This window comes from Mizuhopecten yessoensis, unplaced genomic scaffold (assembly GCF_002113885.1).
Source record: "Mizuhopecten yessoensis strain PY_sf001 unplaced genomic scaffold, ASM211388v2 scaffold8657, whole genome shotgun sequence".
NCBI classification, from domain to species: domain Eukaryota; kingdom Metazoa; phylum Mollusca; class Bivalvia; order Pectinida; family Pectinidae; genus Mizuhopecten; species Mizuhopecten yessoensis.
Genome location: NW_018407656.1, coordinates 449,026 through 466,684, shown reverse-complemented (window position 1 = coordinate 466,684; position 17,659 = coordinate 449,026). Strand labels below are relative to the sequence as shown.

Here is a 17,659-nt window from a genome sequence, read left to right as displayed (position 1 = left end):
CATATATATTATCCTCAAAATACATCAGATTTTCATTAGTCCAGTGCAGAAAGATAAAAATGGCAGCTAGAATTATGATCAAGCTATGTTATATCCAAGTGATGACAAAAGGTAATTTTTATACCTTACTGTACTTCATGTTTTTACTTTTGTAAGACTATATTATTAATAAAAGTTGTATAAAAATACACATTTGTTCTGTTATTGGTTGGTCTTCTTGGTATGACTCTATCAAGACTCTAGGCCTTTTGGTTTTTAGGGAGATGTCTTTATCTTTTGTTTTTTTTAGCTCACCTAGTCAGAAGGATCATGGTGAGCTCATGCCATTTCGCTGTGTCCGTCTGTCCGTCAACTTTTCCTTAATACAGAGCCAATATTTGGAAATAGTTGCATTATTATTCATAATAAGAATAACTTTTCCATGGTTGCTTTATTATCCAGGTGAGCGATACAGGCCCTCTAGGCCTCTTGTTTACAAATGTTACAAAATTGATAAAAATCTTGACTTCTTCATTGCAATTTGCAGTAGTTACTGAATGTGACCTACATTTCCTGGTCAGATACTGAATGTGACCTACACTTCCTGGTCAGATACTTTTAGCATCCTCATCAATGTTTTTTGTGTTTACCTGTCTGTTTTGTGTTGCATCTCAAAAAGGTTTAATCCTACACTTGCTAAACTTGCACCGAAGATACATCCTGGGCAGTACATGGATTCAAACATTAGTCCTAGTTTGTGCAGTCCATCAACTTTGTCAGTTACCTAATCACTCCAAAATATTTGAGTTTAGCTCTGTTTCTACAAGAGTATAAATGCAGGACCAACTAAACTCATGAATAATTCATTGGTATTCGTTCTGGTTGCTTGCTTCGGATGCTGAAATGACCTTTGTTTCTTGGTCCAGTTATTTTTCAGCATCAACATCTGTGTTCAGTTAGTTTTACATTGAATTTAAGTTGCTATATTTTGCAAAAATTGCAAATGCTACACCAACAAGGTGACATACACTTCTCAATGCCTGCTTCAGATTCCTTAATATTACCAAAGACTTGTCATTACATTAGTCTTAATTAAGTTTGAGAATAAGGTAAACTTAATATTTTCTAAATTAAAATTCCAATTTGATGAAAATGAAAGCGGCAATATTTTTCAATGAACTCCTGCTCGTAGTCGATATTAATTCCAGGAACTTAGGTCTATTTGGGTGATGAAAATACCTTCTCTTGATATACATGTCTTATGTTAGAATATAAGGTACACTCCATATAAGGAAATGATACTCGTCCTCTAGAACCCCACAACAACTACATGTACGATTCGCATAAGGAATAGGGTTCGGTCTGTGCCAACGGCCTACCTCAACACTCAAACAATGAGAAGAGACTCTAAATTTTGTTAACGCTATACAAGACTATGTTGACAAGGTCGAGATATAGTTTATATTCAAAGTTATTATCATGATACATATCGTATCGTGACCACAGTAACATGATACATATCGTATCGTCATGTTGATGTATCGTTGCAGCTCTACTGTAAGATGATGACACTTTACAATCGATGAATGTCGATTGGCAGGTGCCACAACAAATGTTTTGAATAAAAAACAAAAATTCAGAAAATAATTCAATGTTGCAGGAATCTTTATTCAAACAAGGTAAAAAGACATGACGAGATATCATGGCATTTATATAATGTATGTAATGGATGTGGTAAACGGGGAACTCAGAACGATTTGACACCTATATCTCTACATCCGTAATTACACGTCTCCTATACAGAACGAATCGACACGATCGTAAAACAAGATGGATGACAATTGCAATAGAAAGATACTATTTTTGTATGAATTATCAATATATATAATATAAATATTAGATCTATGTCATATGTATATATATGACGTCAACATTTAAAATTAAAAAACAGAAAAAAGAACTCTTCATATATATATTCATATAGAATAATAAAAAAGATTGCTGAAAGACTTTTATATGGAAATTCTAATATACAACTGTAATACTCTATTACACAAGAAACATGCTCATAACAAAAAATTATGAATTCTTGATTGAAAACTGTATGTAGTCCTATGGGAGGTTGACTAAGATTTACTGCATCTAGATAGCTACTGTATGTTAGGATGCACTTTGTTGAAAAATTTGTTTTCTAAGTTATGTACATATATATATATATATTAACTTTCTAAAATATATTGTCATACCATATACAATTCAAATCTTGAAATATGTATTTTCAAATTAGCATGTCTCCTTCTGTTATGCTTATTCAATGATGCAGGAATGATATTCCAGTCTTAAAATGTTTCGCAATTTCAACTACATTTTTACGTATTTTTGTGCTAATTGATTATTAATACAGCCAAACCAACTGTACATGTTTAATTATACCTCTTAATTACGAACTTTGAACACTGGAATATTTATTTTGTATTTCAACAATTTCTAAGGTCACAAAATTTCACTGTAGCTTTGATTTACTTTCACTACACATGCGTTCTTTACAACATAATTTATTTTTCAGGGAACTGTAGAAATTACAAAAAAAAAATCAAAAAATCCATGATCGTTTCATTTTTATCTTTTCAATAATGAGGTCAAAAGAAAGACTATGTTAGTATGTACCATGATGGCTGAAAGTTTTGAAATTTTGTAATAAGTACTGGGTAAATATGTTAGAAACACCCCATGATAAAACTTAAGCAATATTGTTCATAACAGGAAGTAATGAAGGAATGTTAGAGTTAGGATAAACTATATAGAACATGGCAATATATATAGTGGAACCAACTTCAGCCAGAACCAGATACCCTACAATAAATACCTTTCCAGGCTTGGATACTCAGAATTCAAGCTTTCAAGATCAAGTTGGTCTAAAATACTGGATTACTAGATAAAGATCATCTGGAAAACTGACATTTCTTGACACTGATTGAAATTCTAGGACTTTTAAAAATAATTTCACTGCAATAAGCTATACAACTGAACTATGATATAGTGTTCTGTTTCAGGAAACCTACAAAACACCTTTTGAAAATCGTCATTCTGACTTGAATAATTTGTTTATTTGACAATAAATGTATCAATTATATTTAAATAATTCTGGATTATTTGGTACTGGTGAAAATAATCAAGGGAGATAAATCTTACACATATCACAACTACACTAAGCTTACAACCTTAAGTGACAAGTCTTCTTGTATACATCCATGAAATAATTTCTAACAGATCACATTTTAAATCGGAAAACCAGAAATGTTCAAATATATCCAGGGTTCCACTTTGCCGGTCAAAGGTAAGATTAATATAAATACAAAAGGAAAAATAAAAATAAAAAAAATAAACAAAAACTTAACAATATTGATTTTGGAATGACAGTATATTGGATTTCATATATAAAGAAATAATCAAACATATTTTAAAATATAGGCTAAGGCATGATTGAGTAGTTAATATGAATGGGATTTCTTTCCATGTAAACAAAATAAACAGGAGGTATGTGTGGCTTTTTTGTAATAAATCATTTCAGAACTGATTGGAGATGCTATCCTCTGCTGTAAGCTGTAAGTTTTGGTATATATTGATTAATCGCAAAACAAAACTTCAAAATGAATATTGTGAGATCAATAACTTAGTAAAAATTCAAGTTAAGAATGTTTTTTCTAAATAAAAAATTTGTTCAAATGTATTATATTTCAAAAAGAAGATTATAATGTAAAATACATCTGTCCAATATGTTCACTTTTATTTCTTTATATATTTTTGGTTAAGCTTAAAAACTTGGTCAATGATAAGGTCAATATTTTTGTAAAGAATCAAGATACATAAAATACTTTAATTTTTTAAATTTGATAAAGCTACAAAGATAAATGATTTTGAAGTTTAGCGAACAATATGTCCATATATTAATCTTATGGGAATGTAGATTTTAAATTGTTAAATAACGCTGTAAATTTAAATGCAATTCCACAATCTGGACTTTCCTATATTAATGATATATTTTCTATATGAAGCTCTATATAGCACTACCATTGTACCCTTCAACCCATGTGAAATTATTGTATATACAAGAGGTTCAAAAGGCCTGTATTGTCCACCTGATATTAATTTAAACAATCACACAGGAAAACATTGTGCAAAACAATATTTCCATACATCAGGGTATGTTACATGGACCGCATTTTCTGAAGTTGACCACAGTTCTGATAAATAGTCTGGTATTGCAGTTTGACTGAAAAACTCCCAGAATGATTTTGATTGGCCATGATCCAAAATTAAGTCTGAAAGAAAAAAAATCTATCAATGTTCTACTTCTGCATGCTATTCTGTATTGATGTTATTAAACAAAATTTTACAAATCACATGTGATCTGTGGGATGGAGCTCACAGCAACATGATTGGCTATAATCTATCACATGACATGTAGTTCATCAATGAATGAAACACACATATCCAAAGGGAGACAATTCAAACATCAAAAACAAAAAACAAAAAGTAAAAAAACCCGACTCAACCAAACACTTTGGCCTAACACATCAGCAAATACATGTACTTTTATGTAGAATTAATTAAATTTTTATGATACAAATACATTAACACTTTTTTCAAAACATACAAAAGGCATCAATTTAACATTAGTAATTGAAAAGTCTTAAATTAAAAACCAGTTTTTCCTAACAGCTTCTCTTTAAATATTTTGTACAATCTACACTATTTACACGAATCAATCAGATAGTGGAATCAACACATTAATGGAATGCATCACGTGTCACTGAAACATAACACAAAAATACAACCTCAACATTAAAGTTGAAACTAGTAATGTAAATTATTTCCAGATGATAACTTGGTTTGTTTAAAGATTGAGATCAATGTTTGTTCTACAACATTTTATAGTCTCTCATTCTCCATTAACCAGCAAACATCTTTTTTTAATCATTAGACAAACCCAGTTACCTCCCCTTTCCAAATATGTTGTTTCAGCCGCCCCAAATCAATTTCTTGTTTTTTCACATTTAAATTGTCAAAAATGAAGTTTCTAATAAACAAAAATACATTTTTCATTTTGTTTATATCAATATACATAATAAAAAAATCCTTTAAATTTTCCTGTGTTTTTTTATGGGCTTTGGATTCTATTGTAGATTTTTTCAATCAATATTAGCGATTATTGAAATTATGGAATATATATTTACCAAACAAAATTGTACACAGCAAATCTCTGAATTTTTTCATAAGAGATCAATTTTCATGTTGATTGGTAAAAGAAACTCTTTTGCTTATCTTAATTTTTTGTTGATATTTATTTTTCCAGCGATACAACAGTATCAATGGCATCCAATATTTGCGGATTCACATAATCGCAAATAAAACATGCAGTTCACGATATTAAGTACATGTGAAAATACTGTACTGTATATGCAGTGATGAACTCATTCACCCCTGAAGACACATTTGAACTCTTCCAATTAAAAGGTAAGTATAGTTCATTATGAAATTTTACGGGTGCTTTAGACTTTGTTTCATCTGCTAGTAATTCCGTGGTTTCATGCCACAAATATAATTTCTTATTAACAAGGAAATAAAATAACCAAGTTTTTCTGATTAAAATTTTGTAAGTGAAAAACAAGGAATTGATTTGGAACAGTCCACTTAACCTAGGTAATCGTTGCTATAGTTTATGCAAGATAATTGCATAGTCAACCAAAACATTTATACAAAGGTACAACTGTAATAACATAACAATGTAAACATACCATGATTTCATTAATTGCAATATGATCTAATTAATAATTATATCACTAAGTTATGCTGGGTTTTCAGTTCAATATAATTTTATTTTAATTTCCGTATAAAGAGTTATCCTTTCTTCATGATTATTTACCTCCCTTGGTAGATTTTACATAATGATTAAATGAGTTTTTATCTGAATTTTTACAAAATGTATGAAAAGTGAAACATTGATAAATTGTTTATGGATATGCCCAACACATTTGTTCAATGTTTTGTGAATAACGAATAAATGAAATTGAAATTGATATATTTATATTTATAAATCACTACATTTACATATTACCCGAAACCAAAAACATATTTAAAATGAAAATAATGGACTTGAAGCAGTGTATTTCACAATAGCAGAAATAAACATGCATATCTTAAAATTAATTATTGATAAAATGTGATTTCACCAAGGGAGGTAACTCTAATTTTTGGAAGGCAAATCTATATTTATATGTAGATGCATTGGTTATAGGAATAATAACGTACTATTGGTCCTTCAATCTGTTTTTCTACGAAACATGACTGGATGAAAATGCATTTTGGTATAATAGTCTATGAACACCTAATAATTATTTTTGTCCATCGTTTATTCATATCTTTCAACATCTGTAAATAAGTCGAGCTATCTGGCACTTCCCTCAGTTTAAAGTAGTGAGAAACATTTACTAAATAAATAATTATGTATTTTCCTTGCATCAAGGAAATTCTAGACCCTGGTAAAGCATAACCATTGGATTTCAAATTCTCTCTTTTCACAACTGTCAGAGGTAACAAGATGGAAGTCAAATCACAACAAGATTGCACTGCTGAGGAATTGTATGTAAAAAAAACAAAATAACTGCTCAGTAAGGAATGTTTTTTGAAAAGCACACAAAATACATGTATGTAAAGTTTGTTGAGAAATTGCACATATTTTCGAGAAACCTTGAGACATGTAGTGAAAGGCCCCTCTCCATAAGGTCAAAGGATCCCTACCCAGGAAATTAAATTCATACACAAATAGCTGTTGATAGGAATTTATTCACAACCTTGATGTTTGTGAAAAGTTAAATGGTTCAATTTATTGCATAAAAAAAGGAAATCTTTTTAAAGAACGAATGAATTTATTTTAATCAAAATTTCTTTTATAAGGGAGACAACTCACATAAGGTTATGTATGCTATTTTTATTCCCCCAAAATTATATTTACAAATTAAAGATGGTTGAACTATTAATGTAAAACTGATCACAATAAATTTATATCCAAATGTTAATGATAAATCATGGTTGATGAAATGTTTGCAGCAAATATAAAACCAACTGAAATGTAGATCATGTTGTACCCTGCTAAATAAGACTTTACACATGTACATGTAAATAAAAAGTAAAAGGTTTATCATATATTGATAGGAAAAACATTGTTCACAACCAAAATATAACCCCCGACTAGCACATTGGAGTCTAAAGATTTATACTGTCAAGGAAAGGAGCAAATGATATATAAATGTTTTGGTCCCTTACCCCTTGTTTGAAAACATGGTAGATGGGAATGTAGTTTGTGGAGATCAGCTATTACAACCAACAAAGTAATCTACTTGATATGCACACTCATAAACTTTTACTGAAGTCACAGCCAAACTTAGACTTGCACAAGTCCCTCTATGTTATCTCCATTAGACTTGCACTAATTTCCATGTGCGTATTTCCCTTAGACTTGCATTTGTTATTCTATGATTTACTGTAATAAGTCCAACCCTCTCGTAAACTAGTTTAACAGAACAGGATAGCTATAAAGCAAGCACTTTCGGTCCAATTCAGGTAAAAATCCAATGTCCCTATATTTTTTTCTGGTTTAACACAAGTTAAGTACCATAGGTACTTCAGGAAATCTGTCTCCGCTTACCAGCATGTTACTACTTCAAAAATATTTTGACAATGAAATAAATCTGACAAAAATGTACAAAACATAATCCTAGCTGACCTGTTCACACAGGACTTTGTGGAAGCATGGCACACTATGTTAACTGCACAACAAGGACACCTTTGAATAGCAACCACTTTTGTATAATGACCCCTGTGTATAGAAACCATCTTAAGTCAAAAACCAATTGTGTTTAAGTGACTACCCTTGTATAGTGATCACTTGTGTGAAATTACCTCTGTATACTTACCACCTTTGAATAGTGACCAGTTTATACAGTGTAATAACCTCAGTATATAGATAACTTGTGTATACCGACCACCTATCTTATGTGACCACATGTGTATACCTACCACATTTGTATAGTGATAACCTGTCTTTATCATAGACTGTGTAACAAGGACACCTGTGTAGTGCAACCACCTGTATAAACAGACTGTTAAGTGACAAGCAGTCTGAAGTGGCTAGTGCAATGTCTTTATTTGTAGTAAGATATCGGCACCTGTGAATAGCAATCACCTGTGTACAACAACCACCTGTCTAGACAGGAACACTGTACATAACAAACATCTCTTTATAGTGAAATCAATCTCACTGGTGACACTGTAGACATACTGACATCCATATGAACTTGTTGACTTGGCACCTGTCGTGTGAGATCGTCTGACCGTCTGGCCATCAGAGACAGGATCACACTGAATGCGACACAATGAAACGGTCAACAAAATGAGATCTTTAGTCAGGCAGCTCAACCGCAAAGTTTCCAAAAAATTCTATACAATATTAATTAATGAACTCTAATATCACTGAATGAGCTTCAGGACACCTCCTCAAGATGCCGGCTTTCTGATTTTAATTTGACAAACTCTTTAGCTACTTCATCATTAGTTCTTTGTGATAGAATTCGTAAAATGGTCCAGCCAGTTTCGTCTAAGTGGACTCGCCGACCTAAAGAGCACCAGCATGCACAGCTCCCCTGCTCAACTATGTCACGCAACTGCATGACCGCCACACCTATCAGGCGGTCTTCCCGCGCAAAACAGTAGTCCTTCGTACAGATGTGTAGTTCATAGGCATCAGGGTCGTCTTCATTCCCGAGAATACTGAAACAGAAAATCATTCAAAGGTAACACTTCAGCAAACAAAAGTCAATAAAGTGACCTAAAAACCTAGCAAAAATAGCCTTGACCCATGGAATCAGTTGTGAAGATGTGTCATTGACCGATAGTGAGAAGTCATAATGATGTGAAATCATGTTTCACTAATCTTTGTCTTATAAAACAAGAGGCCCAAGGGCCTGCCCGTTGTAACAGCCACCTGAATTGACAAAAAAGAAAAAGAAAAAAGAAAGAAAGAAAAAGAAAAATCCTCTAAAAACTGTTCACATTATTTTGGTATTGAAAGAGAAAGGATTTCTTTTTGCATTTTCTCCCCATAAATTGAGCAGGATCTAGATTTAGTATTGGAGCTCTAATATGTTACAGTAAGAGTATACTCACAAGTGAAAGGTTTCATTGAACTTTGGCGACCAGTTGTTACTCTTGGACTTTGTGGAATGTTTGCGGCGCTTGTCACTCATGTGTGGCCCGATCAGATTGACCTCCACAAATGGCCGGAACATGCTGGACGTCTGCCACTTGAGGTCATTAGCTGCCACAACTGACCAAAACAGTAAAGATAAGATTAGACTCCACACAAACAACACACACCAATAATCTTTGGTTTCATATACAAATTAATTACAAACTTCATTTTTTCTGGGAGTGAGCATCAATAGATAGAGTTTGTTCACTATACATTTGGTTTCGTTCTTTTATAATGAATCAATATCGAGCAACTTTTATGCATTTTTATCAATCATATAGTATAGATCATAACAATATAAGACTTTCAAAGCACATTTTACATAGAGGACATTTAAAATACTGTGATTTAAAAGATGGACTGATTATATCGATTATGGAATTTGTAATCGATAATCGGAATCGATCATCAGCCCATCACTATGTGACATCAGATTGAGGTGAAACCATGAAGAAAAGATGAATTGAAAGCATAGTCCCATTGCTTTACAGAACACATCAATATGCCTCCAACACACACACAAACAAGCATGCGCACATGTGGAGGTATATAGCCAGGTGCCATAGGACCAGTGGTTAGTTTCTGGAAAATCCTCATAATTGTAATGATTGGATTAATAAATTGAACTAATTGTACACCTATGCATAGTACAACATCTCAGAGTCCCTTTTTTATCTAGATATCAAAGAAATATATAGGATGAAGATTTAATTGGTTTTGGAGGAGAAATCATACCTAAAGGGAAATACCAGAAATTCTCACCTTTGACCGTGACCTTATGTTCTCCAGTTCCGGGATGTGTGAAGAGATCCACCTGCACAGATACCTCCCCTACGGGGTCCTCATTGCTTGGCTGGTCTTGCGACGTTTGTGTACTGACGAATGTTTTGATGAGCGTGTCGGTCGTCTGCGTGTACAGGGAAAGGGCGTAGCGAAGTGACTGGAGTTCCTGACTCTTGTCGAGGAATGTCTTCTTCAACCCTTTACCCTGAGCATGGAAGTACTGTTTGATTGTGTCGAGGGCCATATCCAGAACGGCACATTGCTTTGGACTCAGGTTCTTTTCTGCTTCTTTTGACATATCCTGTTCAATGGGTAAAGCAGACCAAGGTTATCAAATATTTTCAAGGTCAAAATGTCAATTTTTTTCTTTTCAATTTGTACTATTTTAAAATGATATAACTACTTATAAAATAAATTTGCCTTTTCTAATACTTTTTTTTTAACATAATATTTTAACAAGCAGTGGATTTTTTTTGTTAATATTCCATATAATGATTTTTCATTGAAGAGAAAAAAAATGTATTATTTTTTGTTTTTAATATGATACTATTCTCCTACCTTCCTAAACTTATCAATAATTAATTAATAATGCAAACTGATTATAATTTGAAATACACCATGGGACTAGAAAAAGGGACTAGAAGTAGTGAACTATTTTAAAGAAAAAGGTAAGTTTTGCAAAAAAACAAAGCACAGATTTCAGTGTGTAAGGCACTATTAAAAACAAAATTTAATGTTTAGATTTTTTTTTTAAATCAGTTATTTTTGTCAATTATCCATTAAGTAAATTCTTTTATAGATTTTAGATATCCTGTAAAAAATCACTTGATTTCAAACACTTTGAATTCCATTCAAACATATTTTAGAATAACAAAATACTAAAATTTATTACAGAAATAATGCAGGTGTTTAAATACAAATGAATGAATTTACCAATAGCATGCATCTTAAGGTTTCAATATTCTATGAACTGAAACAGAGTGATTTTTTTTATATTTATTTTTAGATGCACAGGTATCTATGAACCTCTGTTAGAATAAGATTACATCCAATTTTTGTGGGCTCTTAAAACATTATGTGACAAGACAGTTTGATCATAAAATCAAATTTGAAAACTTATTTTATTCACTACGTACACTTTATTATATTATTCCCTAAAAAGGATACATTTGAAATAAAATTCTAATATTGAAGAAAATTAAACCTCACTTAAAGTTATTTTATACAGTAATTATAGCAACAATTCAAATTTGTCCTCCTAATTAAATATTCATAAGAACTGCCAAAATGCATTTTCCATAATTGATAAACTTACATTTTTTTTTTAATTTGCATGAAGAAAATAGGAAATTGAAAACAGGCATTTTTTGCAGTTGTCTAATCAAATAAATAACAAACTTGAAAACACTGGTGATGCATCTACACAATATTAACCATGTATCAAAAATCTAATGGAATTTGAGAGAGAGAACTAAATCTATGAAATTTTAATGATACAACTAAACGTCAAATTAGCAACTGAAAAATGAAAATGTTCACCAAATCAGAAAAATACTCTAAATAAATAGATATTGTAATAGTATCTACAAAATTAGTATATTATTCATAGTATATTACAAACAAATATGAAAGAATTGCATTGTACTTTGTGCATGAGAGTATACATTTATACAATATATCATACAAATCACAACGAAGCAAGCAAGCAAACAAGATAGATAAGCAAGGGGAATGTAAGAAATACTAACTACTACAAGTAAAAACTTGACAAAATAAAAGGTGGTACTGTGTTACGACCCAATTTAACAACACGAAGAAAACTGAGGACTCGGGGGGGGGGGGACTAGGATGCAACAATCACAATGGACATGGAAGCGTGGGTTCACCTGAATCATAGGAACATTCATGGGCAATTGGCTGACATTGTTGAATAGCAAACGGGACACATCTTCTATCTTAGCTTGGGCTGTACCAGGTAGAGGCAGGAGCTGAAAAAGGACGGACGACTCTCGATAAGCGATACATGTCACACCCGCGTCTTTGGGACTATTTTGCAGAATCTTACCAACTTCACATGACCTTAGAATAACGTCATGCGGGTGTTTCATCCTTCTCCGATGCTGTGTCAATGTCATGATTGCTCCTGACGTTTGGAAAATAATGTTCTTAAAATGTCACCTTGTTCAAAATTTGTGAAATATTGTGCATTTCAACATTTTTGGAATATATATATATGTTTTTCATGTTTGGATAATTTTACCTTAAAATGTCATAATTTATAATTTTGCAGATTGTCATCTGTAATAAATACAGTAGTCGTGGGAAGTCATCATTGTCATTTCAAATCTAAAAAAATAAATATTAGCTGCAGTTTCGACAGCTGTTGCAGGGTACAGCCATTGTTGTTGTGGCTCATCGATGTCGATGACATTATTGCCAGCGCAGGACATTTTTAGCAGTGTCATAAGGAATTCCAATCTGATTGCTGTCGCAAGTAAGAGTGATGTCACCACGAACTAACTAATTTAAAAAGTCTAGTCACATGATGGACAAAATGGCAGTTCACTGCAGCACATCACAAATTCAATCATGAGTACACATTGTACTTTATCTCTGTTACACAGCCAGCCAATCAAAGAACAGGGATTCAAAAACCAGTCAGAACAGGAAACTAAACCATTCTAAATGTTGAGCAGCCAATCGGAAACAGCTAGTGCTTACAGATTTGACAGACCAATCATCTGGTCTGCCTACAGGACACACAATATAGACACACAGACATGTTTATACTGCTCCATGATCTTGACCATGTCAGTGACTTTGATCAGTTCAAGGTCATTGGATTAGTACAATTTCTAGACTACCCCGACATTCAACACTGGGATTTTTAGATGGAAGACGACATTGACCCACTCTTACCTCTTGCCAGTGACGTGGACAAGTCCATACAGATGCGGAAGGGTTTATTAGGATTCTAGAGGGGTCAGGGGGTCAGCACACGGGAATGGACAAACACAGACAATTTTTACGAGGAACAAAGTCCTTTTTGGTTTTTTATTTCACTCTTCAATTTTCAAATTCAGAATAGATCTCTCTGAAGAAGCTAGTATCAGAATTATTCAAAAAAGAACTACCAAAAAAACAGTAGAAAAAAATAAAAACTTGGCAAACATCTACTCTTTGTTGTTTGCGGTTAAATTAATCTCAGACTTCATCAAAAACAATTCTTCTAAAAAATGAAACGTTTAGAAAGATTCTTAAAATACAAAAGTAAGTAATGAAAAATACACCTGTGAAATCCTCAAATTAGTCTTGTATCTATTCTTCTGAACTACTGATTAATTTTAATTTTGCTTGGCCTCATATGATGAAATCAAAAGAATGCACAGCCCTTTGTCAAAACTGATTCCATGACATTTGGTTTGGTGGGGATTGGGGTGATGGGGTGACACTCAAAGCTCTGAGCAGAACAGAGATGTGCTGGATTTTCACACACATACACTCCATGGGATACAATGCGCAAGAAAAAAGTAGCCAAACCAGTTTTTCTTATTTCAGATTAACAAGCCAAGTCTATTCAAAGCATTTTAATCAATTGCTAATCATCAAATATCTGATATACAAAAATAAGAAAGATTTCAAGTTTCTGATAAATTAGGGTTTGAAATTTCAAACTTTTGTTGAAACCAGCATATAGATCCCATAGAGTGAGTGCCTTCATAGAGATAGGTCAGAGGTCACATAAGGTCAGCTAAAGGTCAGAGTATGTACAATACATAACAAGCCTGAGGTCAGAGGTTAAAGTTGAAGAAGCTACATTTACTGAAGAGTTCATGACTTACACCAACAAAGAACAAAAACCTGGGTTTATCATCAAGAATGGAACCTTTCCCTTTACCAGGTAGGGACAGAAACTGCAATTACAAACCATGGCAAAATACTCGTCAATAATCATATCCAACAGGTTGAGAACTACCCCGGAATTACCAAAGCCAATCTCTCCACTTTTCATTTCCATGTCCGAAATAAAATTCTCAGTTGATTACATCCATGTATGGGGATTGGGACACTCCGACATCTTTTTCTGACACCATGTTATGATGCAAAATTGGAGCTAAATATATGCAGATAATAATTTTTTCAAGTTTTGTATAATCAAATCAACTTGACAGTGGGTCACAAAATACACATACAACCCTCCTGTTTTTTTATGTAGGAAACGAAAATGTGAGAGTGATTTTTGGGGCAGTTCACAACCTGTTCAAATCAGTATCCCTAAGCGCAGGTCACATAGATCAGGTCAACAGGAGAACCAATTATCATTAAATAGGAGTTTTTTTTTTTTTAATTCAAAGATTTAAGTTCCGACATGATCAGTCTAATATTAGGTATACTCAAAACAGTGATACAGTCCTTCATAAAGACAAGGTTTTAAACTTTCTAGAATGTTCCTGAGACCATGCGGAAAGTCAGAGGATTCAAAAAAGAAGAGGAAACAGTCAAAAGAAACCCGCAGTGGGACATACAGAGAGGGCGAACACCTTGATGAACAGACGAAGGGACTTAAAGCTGACACATCGTCTAAAGGGAATGGAACTTCTGTAAGGTTGATGTAAGAAAAATGGTACAACTGCTATTCACTGAGTTTGGTATTCTTAAGAATGATTATTTACGAACTTTCTTAGGAAAAACAGTTAGTTCTATCAAAGCCATTTCTTTATACCACTAATTATAAGGACAAATCAAAACTAAGCTTATTAGATTATGATTCAAAGACTTCCAACCATTCTCTTCATTTATCTAATATTGACTCCTATAATTTTACGGGCTTAAATCAGAGGTAAATGAAAAGAAAGATCTGATGCAGCATCAAGGACAGGTTGTTGGATATGGACCCATCTAATGGTAGAGTCTCGATAGGTATACAACTCAAGACAGGAAAATCAAGGGCAAGTAACTCTAAAACACCATTTGTGACAACTCCAATGATCTTTTATGGACACAATCCCTACTGTTGAAAAATATAAGATTTGAAGAATGAATGTCCAAACTGTTAGGATGACTTTTGGTGAAAATCCTTGTAACTGATCTTAAAGATATTGTTTGAATAATTAAAACATTCATCAATGACGATGGAGGGATTGAAGAGTGTAAAGAGCTACATTAATGTCTGCCGGTGAAAAGAAAGTCATCGCACACAGAAATACCTTTGGCCAATCAAACAAGGGTTACAAGTTGTAATAAAGAATTCGCAAAAAATGTTCTTTTTCAGATTTGAACCAAGTACTGCCAGCTAAACAAAGGAATCTTGGGCCAATATCCATTTGAAATATTAATGTTAGGAATGTAAAGAATGAAAAGCACAGTTGACTGTTTAGTACGGAATATTAGAGCTGGACGCTGAAAATAATGTTCCCTGCTGGGTGAAAGCAAGGGATATAAGTAAGCATATTATGGTTATTTCACATTCTATATTTTCCATTCTATAATTCCCTTCAAACACAAAAACTCACAAATCCTGCTCACAAATTTCATTCTTTTTAAATTATAGTGTTCTTTCTTTTTAATAAGAAATCAAATGAATGATCCAAGGTCCTTTATTTTCATAACATACAAAAAACAAATTGTGTCAGAATTTGTCATTGTTTGTGAGTTTGCAACAAGAAAAAAAGGCAATTTAAACCCAGACCCTTGTACAGTCCAATTCCCATGCTTATAGCATCAAAATCAATAAGTGCCAAACTGTTCCTGTCAATCAAAGAAAAAGGGTTAAGAACGTTAGGGATCATTTCTAACCTTCCTCCTGCCAACATTTTTTAAAATTTTGATTCACGTTAAATGCTTCATTTAAAAAAACTCCATATTCATCTGAGTGAAGCCTTTCTAAAATCTAATATTTACATATTTATCTCCCCTAAAATCTAGAGTTATTCCCCATTTCCAAAATGACCTCCCCTTAAATCTAGAGTTACCTACGATATCCAAAAATTAATCCATCAGCATCTAAATTGTTTGATTTCCTCTAAAACAACAGATATCTCATCTTATTTATCTCCTCTTGGAACTAGAATTTTCTCCCTTATGTAAAGGCACACCAGGGCTACCCATTTTTAAGACAAGCGACACAGCAATTCCTTCTTTTCCCACAACCATCACTCACATTAGTAGAATATCAGATTCTGAATTTCTCATATCAAAACTAGTTCAGACTAACTCTTTTCTTTACATAATTTTGTTACTTAATCTCAATTTCTGTTTATCAATAACTAAAGATTAATACATATTTGTAAAAGATGTCAGATATTTTTGTTTGAAACTTCAGATTTGAGGAAAATAAGAAAAAGAAAGAAAAAATGTGTATTTGTATAATAGATCACAAATATTTCTCTTAAGAAAACTTAAGCCTGAACCCAATTTTTGAGAAATCAGAATCCTGTGTTAGATAACATGGTCTTAAACCCATGTATACTAGTCAGAATACTAATGTTGGATAGTGTTTATATACCCTGACATCTGATTTTGAGCCTTTCTCCTATAAAATAAACAATGTATCAGTGTTTTATAGAGTAAAGAAATATCAATAAAAAGTTACTTTATCATCAAAGAAATATTATTTATAGTAATCTGAAATACTTTCAGAGCAATTACAAAAGTTTTCAAAATGATTTTTTTTCTTGTATGTTATAAAAGTTCAACACATTTACTAAATTAATTGTAATTACTTGCAGTTGTCTCCATTTAAAAAAAAGTATGTCTTCATATATTATTTTTATTCAGATTCAGAGGTTCAAATCTTATGTAGGTTCTTACCTGTCGAGGATCTGAGAGGGGCGGAAGCACAACTTTCTTCTCCATTGTATAGATCACTATCCTCCACAGCTCCTGTAAACAGGTCAGGTAAATAAATAAATTATCACAACCTAGTTAGTAGGTCGTCTCAAACCGGTTCACAAACTATTATCCGTGGTTATAGGGCCTTTGCAACTAGCCAATACCTTCTTAACTCCCTAGGGAGCATACAGCCGGATGCTGCCATTTCGGCGCTCACAGCTAGCATTCAACAATTCTAGCAATGCCCAACCACGTACTCATTTACAGCTGAGTAGACTGGAACAAGCGGAAGTAAAGTATCTTGCTCAAAGGTACAACACAGTGCCGTGCCCTGACTCGAACCTGCAACCCTTCGGTCATGAGCCCGGTGTCCTACCACTAGACTACCGTTTGTAATTTTTTACAATTTCTAACAGTTAAATATATCTTATTTTCACTATTCATGAAAATTAGACAATTCACATCATAATTTAGTTGGAAATGTAAGCTTTATTGTACATACTTTATCTCAATTCGCGAAACCTTGATAAATATTGATTTAATATTCAGACAAAGCACGAACCTTCAGGAGACGTTTTAGCACAGTCTTTTCGCAGAGTTGAGCAAACATTGTCAGGCTGAAAACACAAAGAGCATACTTACATGAATTTTTGAATTGTTTCCGTTAATACTGTAGAAATACCTAGTACAGAATTACTAGCTATAAGCCATATTACAACCAAAGTGCATTAATTTTATTGTATACAACCAGTGCTT

General features: G+C 32.8%; 1 protein-coding gene across 17 annotated transcripts in view; it reads right to left on the bottom strand.

The window, feature by feature from the left end:
- Window positions 1-1,623: 1,623 nt before the first annotated feature.
- The window catches only part of LOC110456312 (protein unc-13 homolog B-like), a 206,445-nt gene continuing 190,409 nt past the window's right edge, over window positions 1,624-17,659 (bottom strand). For 16 of the 17 annotated variants that reach the window (XM_021506965.1, XM_021506962.1, XM_021506971.1 and 13 more), the window contains 6 exons: window positions 17,466-17,520; window positions 16,883-16,954; window positions 11,959-12,060; window positions 10,052-10,373; window positions 9,205-9,364; window positions 1,624-8,808 (listed from right to left, as the gene is read on the bottom strand). In XM_021506965.1, the coding sequence (XP_021362640.1) occupies window positions 8,523-8,808; window positions 9,205-9,364; window positions 10,052-10,373; window positions 11,959-12,060; window positions 16,883-16,954; window positions 17,466-17,520 (997 nt within the window). In that variant the 3' untranslated portion in view covers window positions 1,624-8,522. Of the gene's footprint in view, window positions 8,809-9,204; window positions 9,365-10,051; window positions 10,374-11,958; window positions 12,061-16,577; window positions 16,605-16,882; window positions 16,955-17,465; window positions 17,521-17,659 lie in introns of all 17 variants that reach the window. The other variant, XM_021506978.1, reaches the window with a different exon arrangement.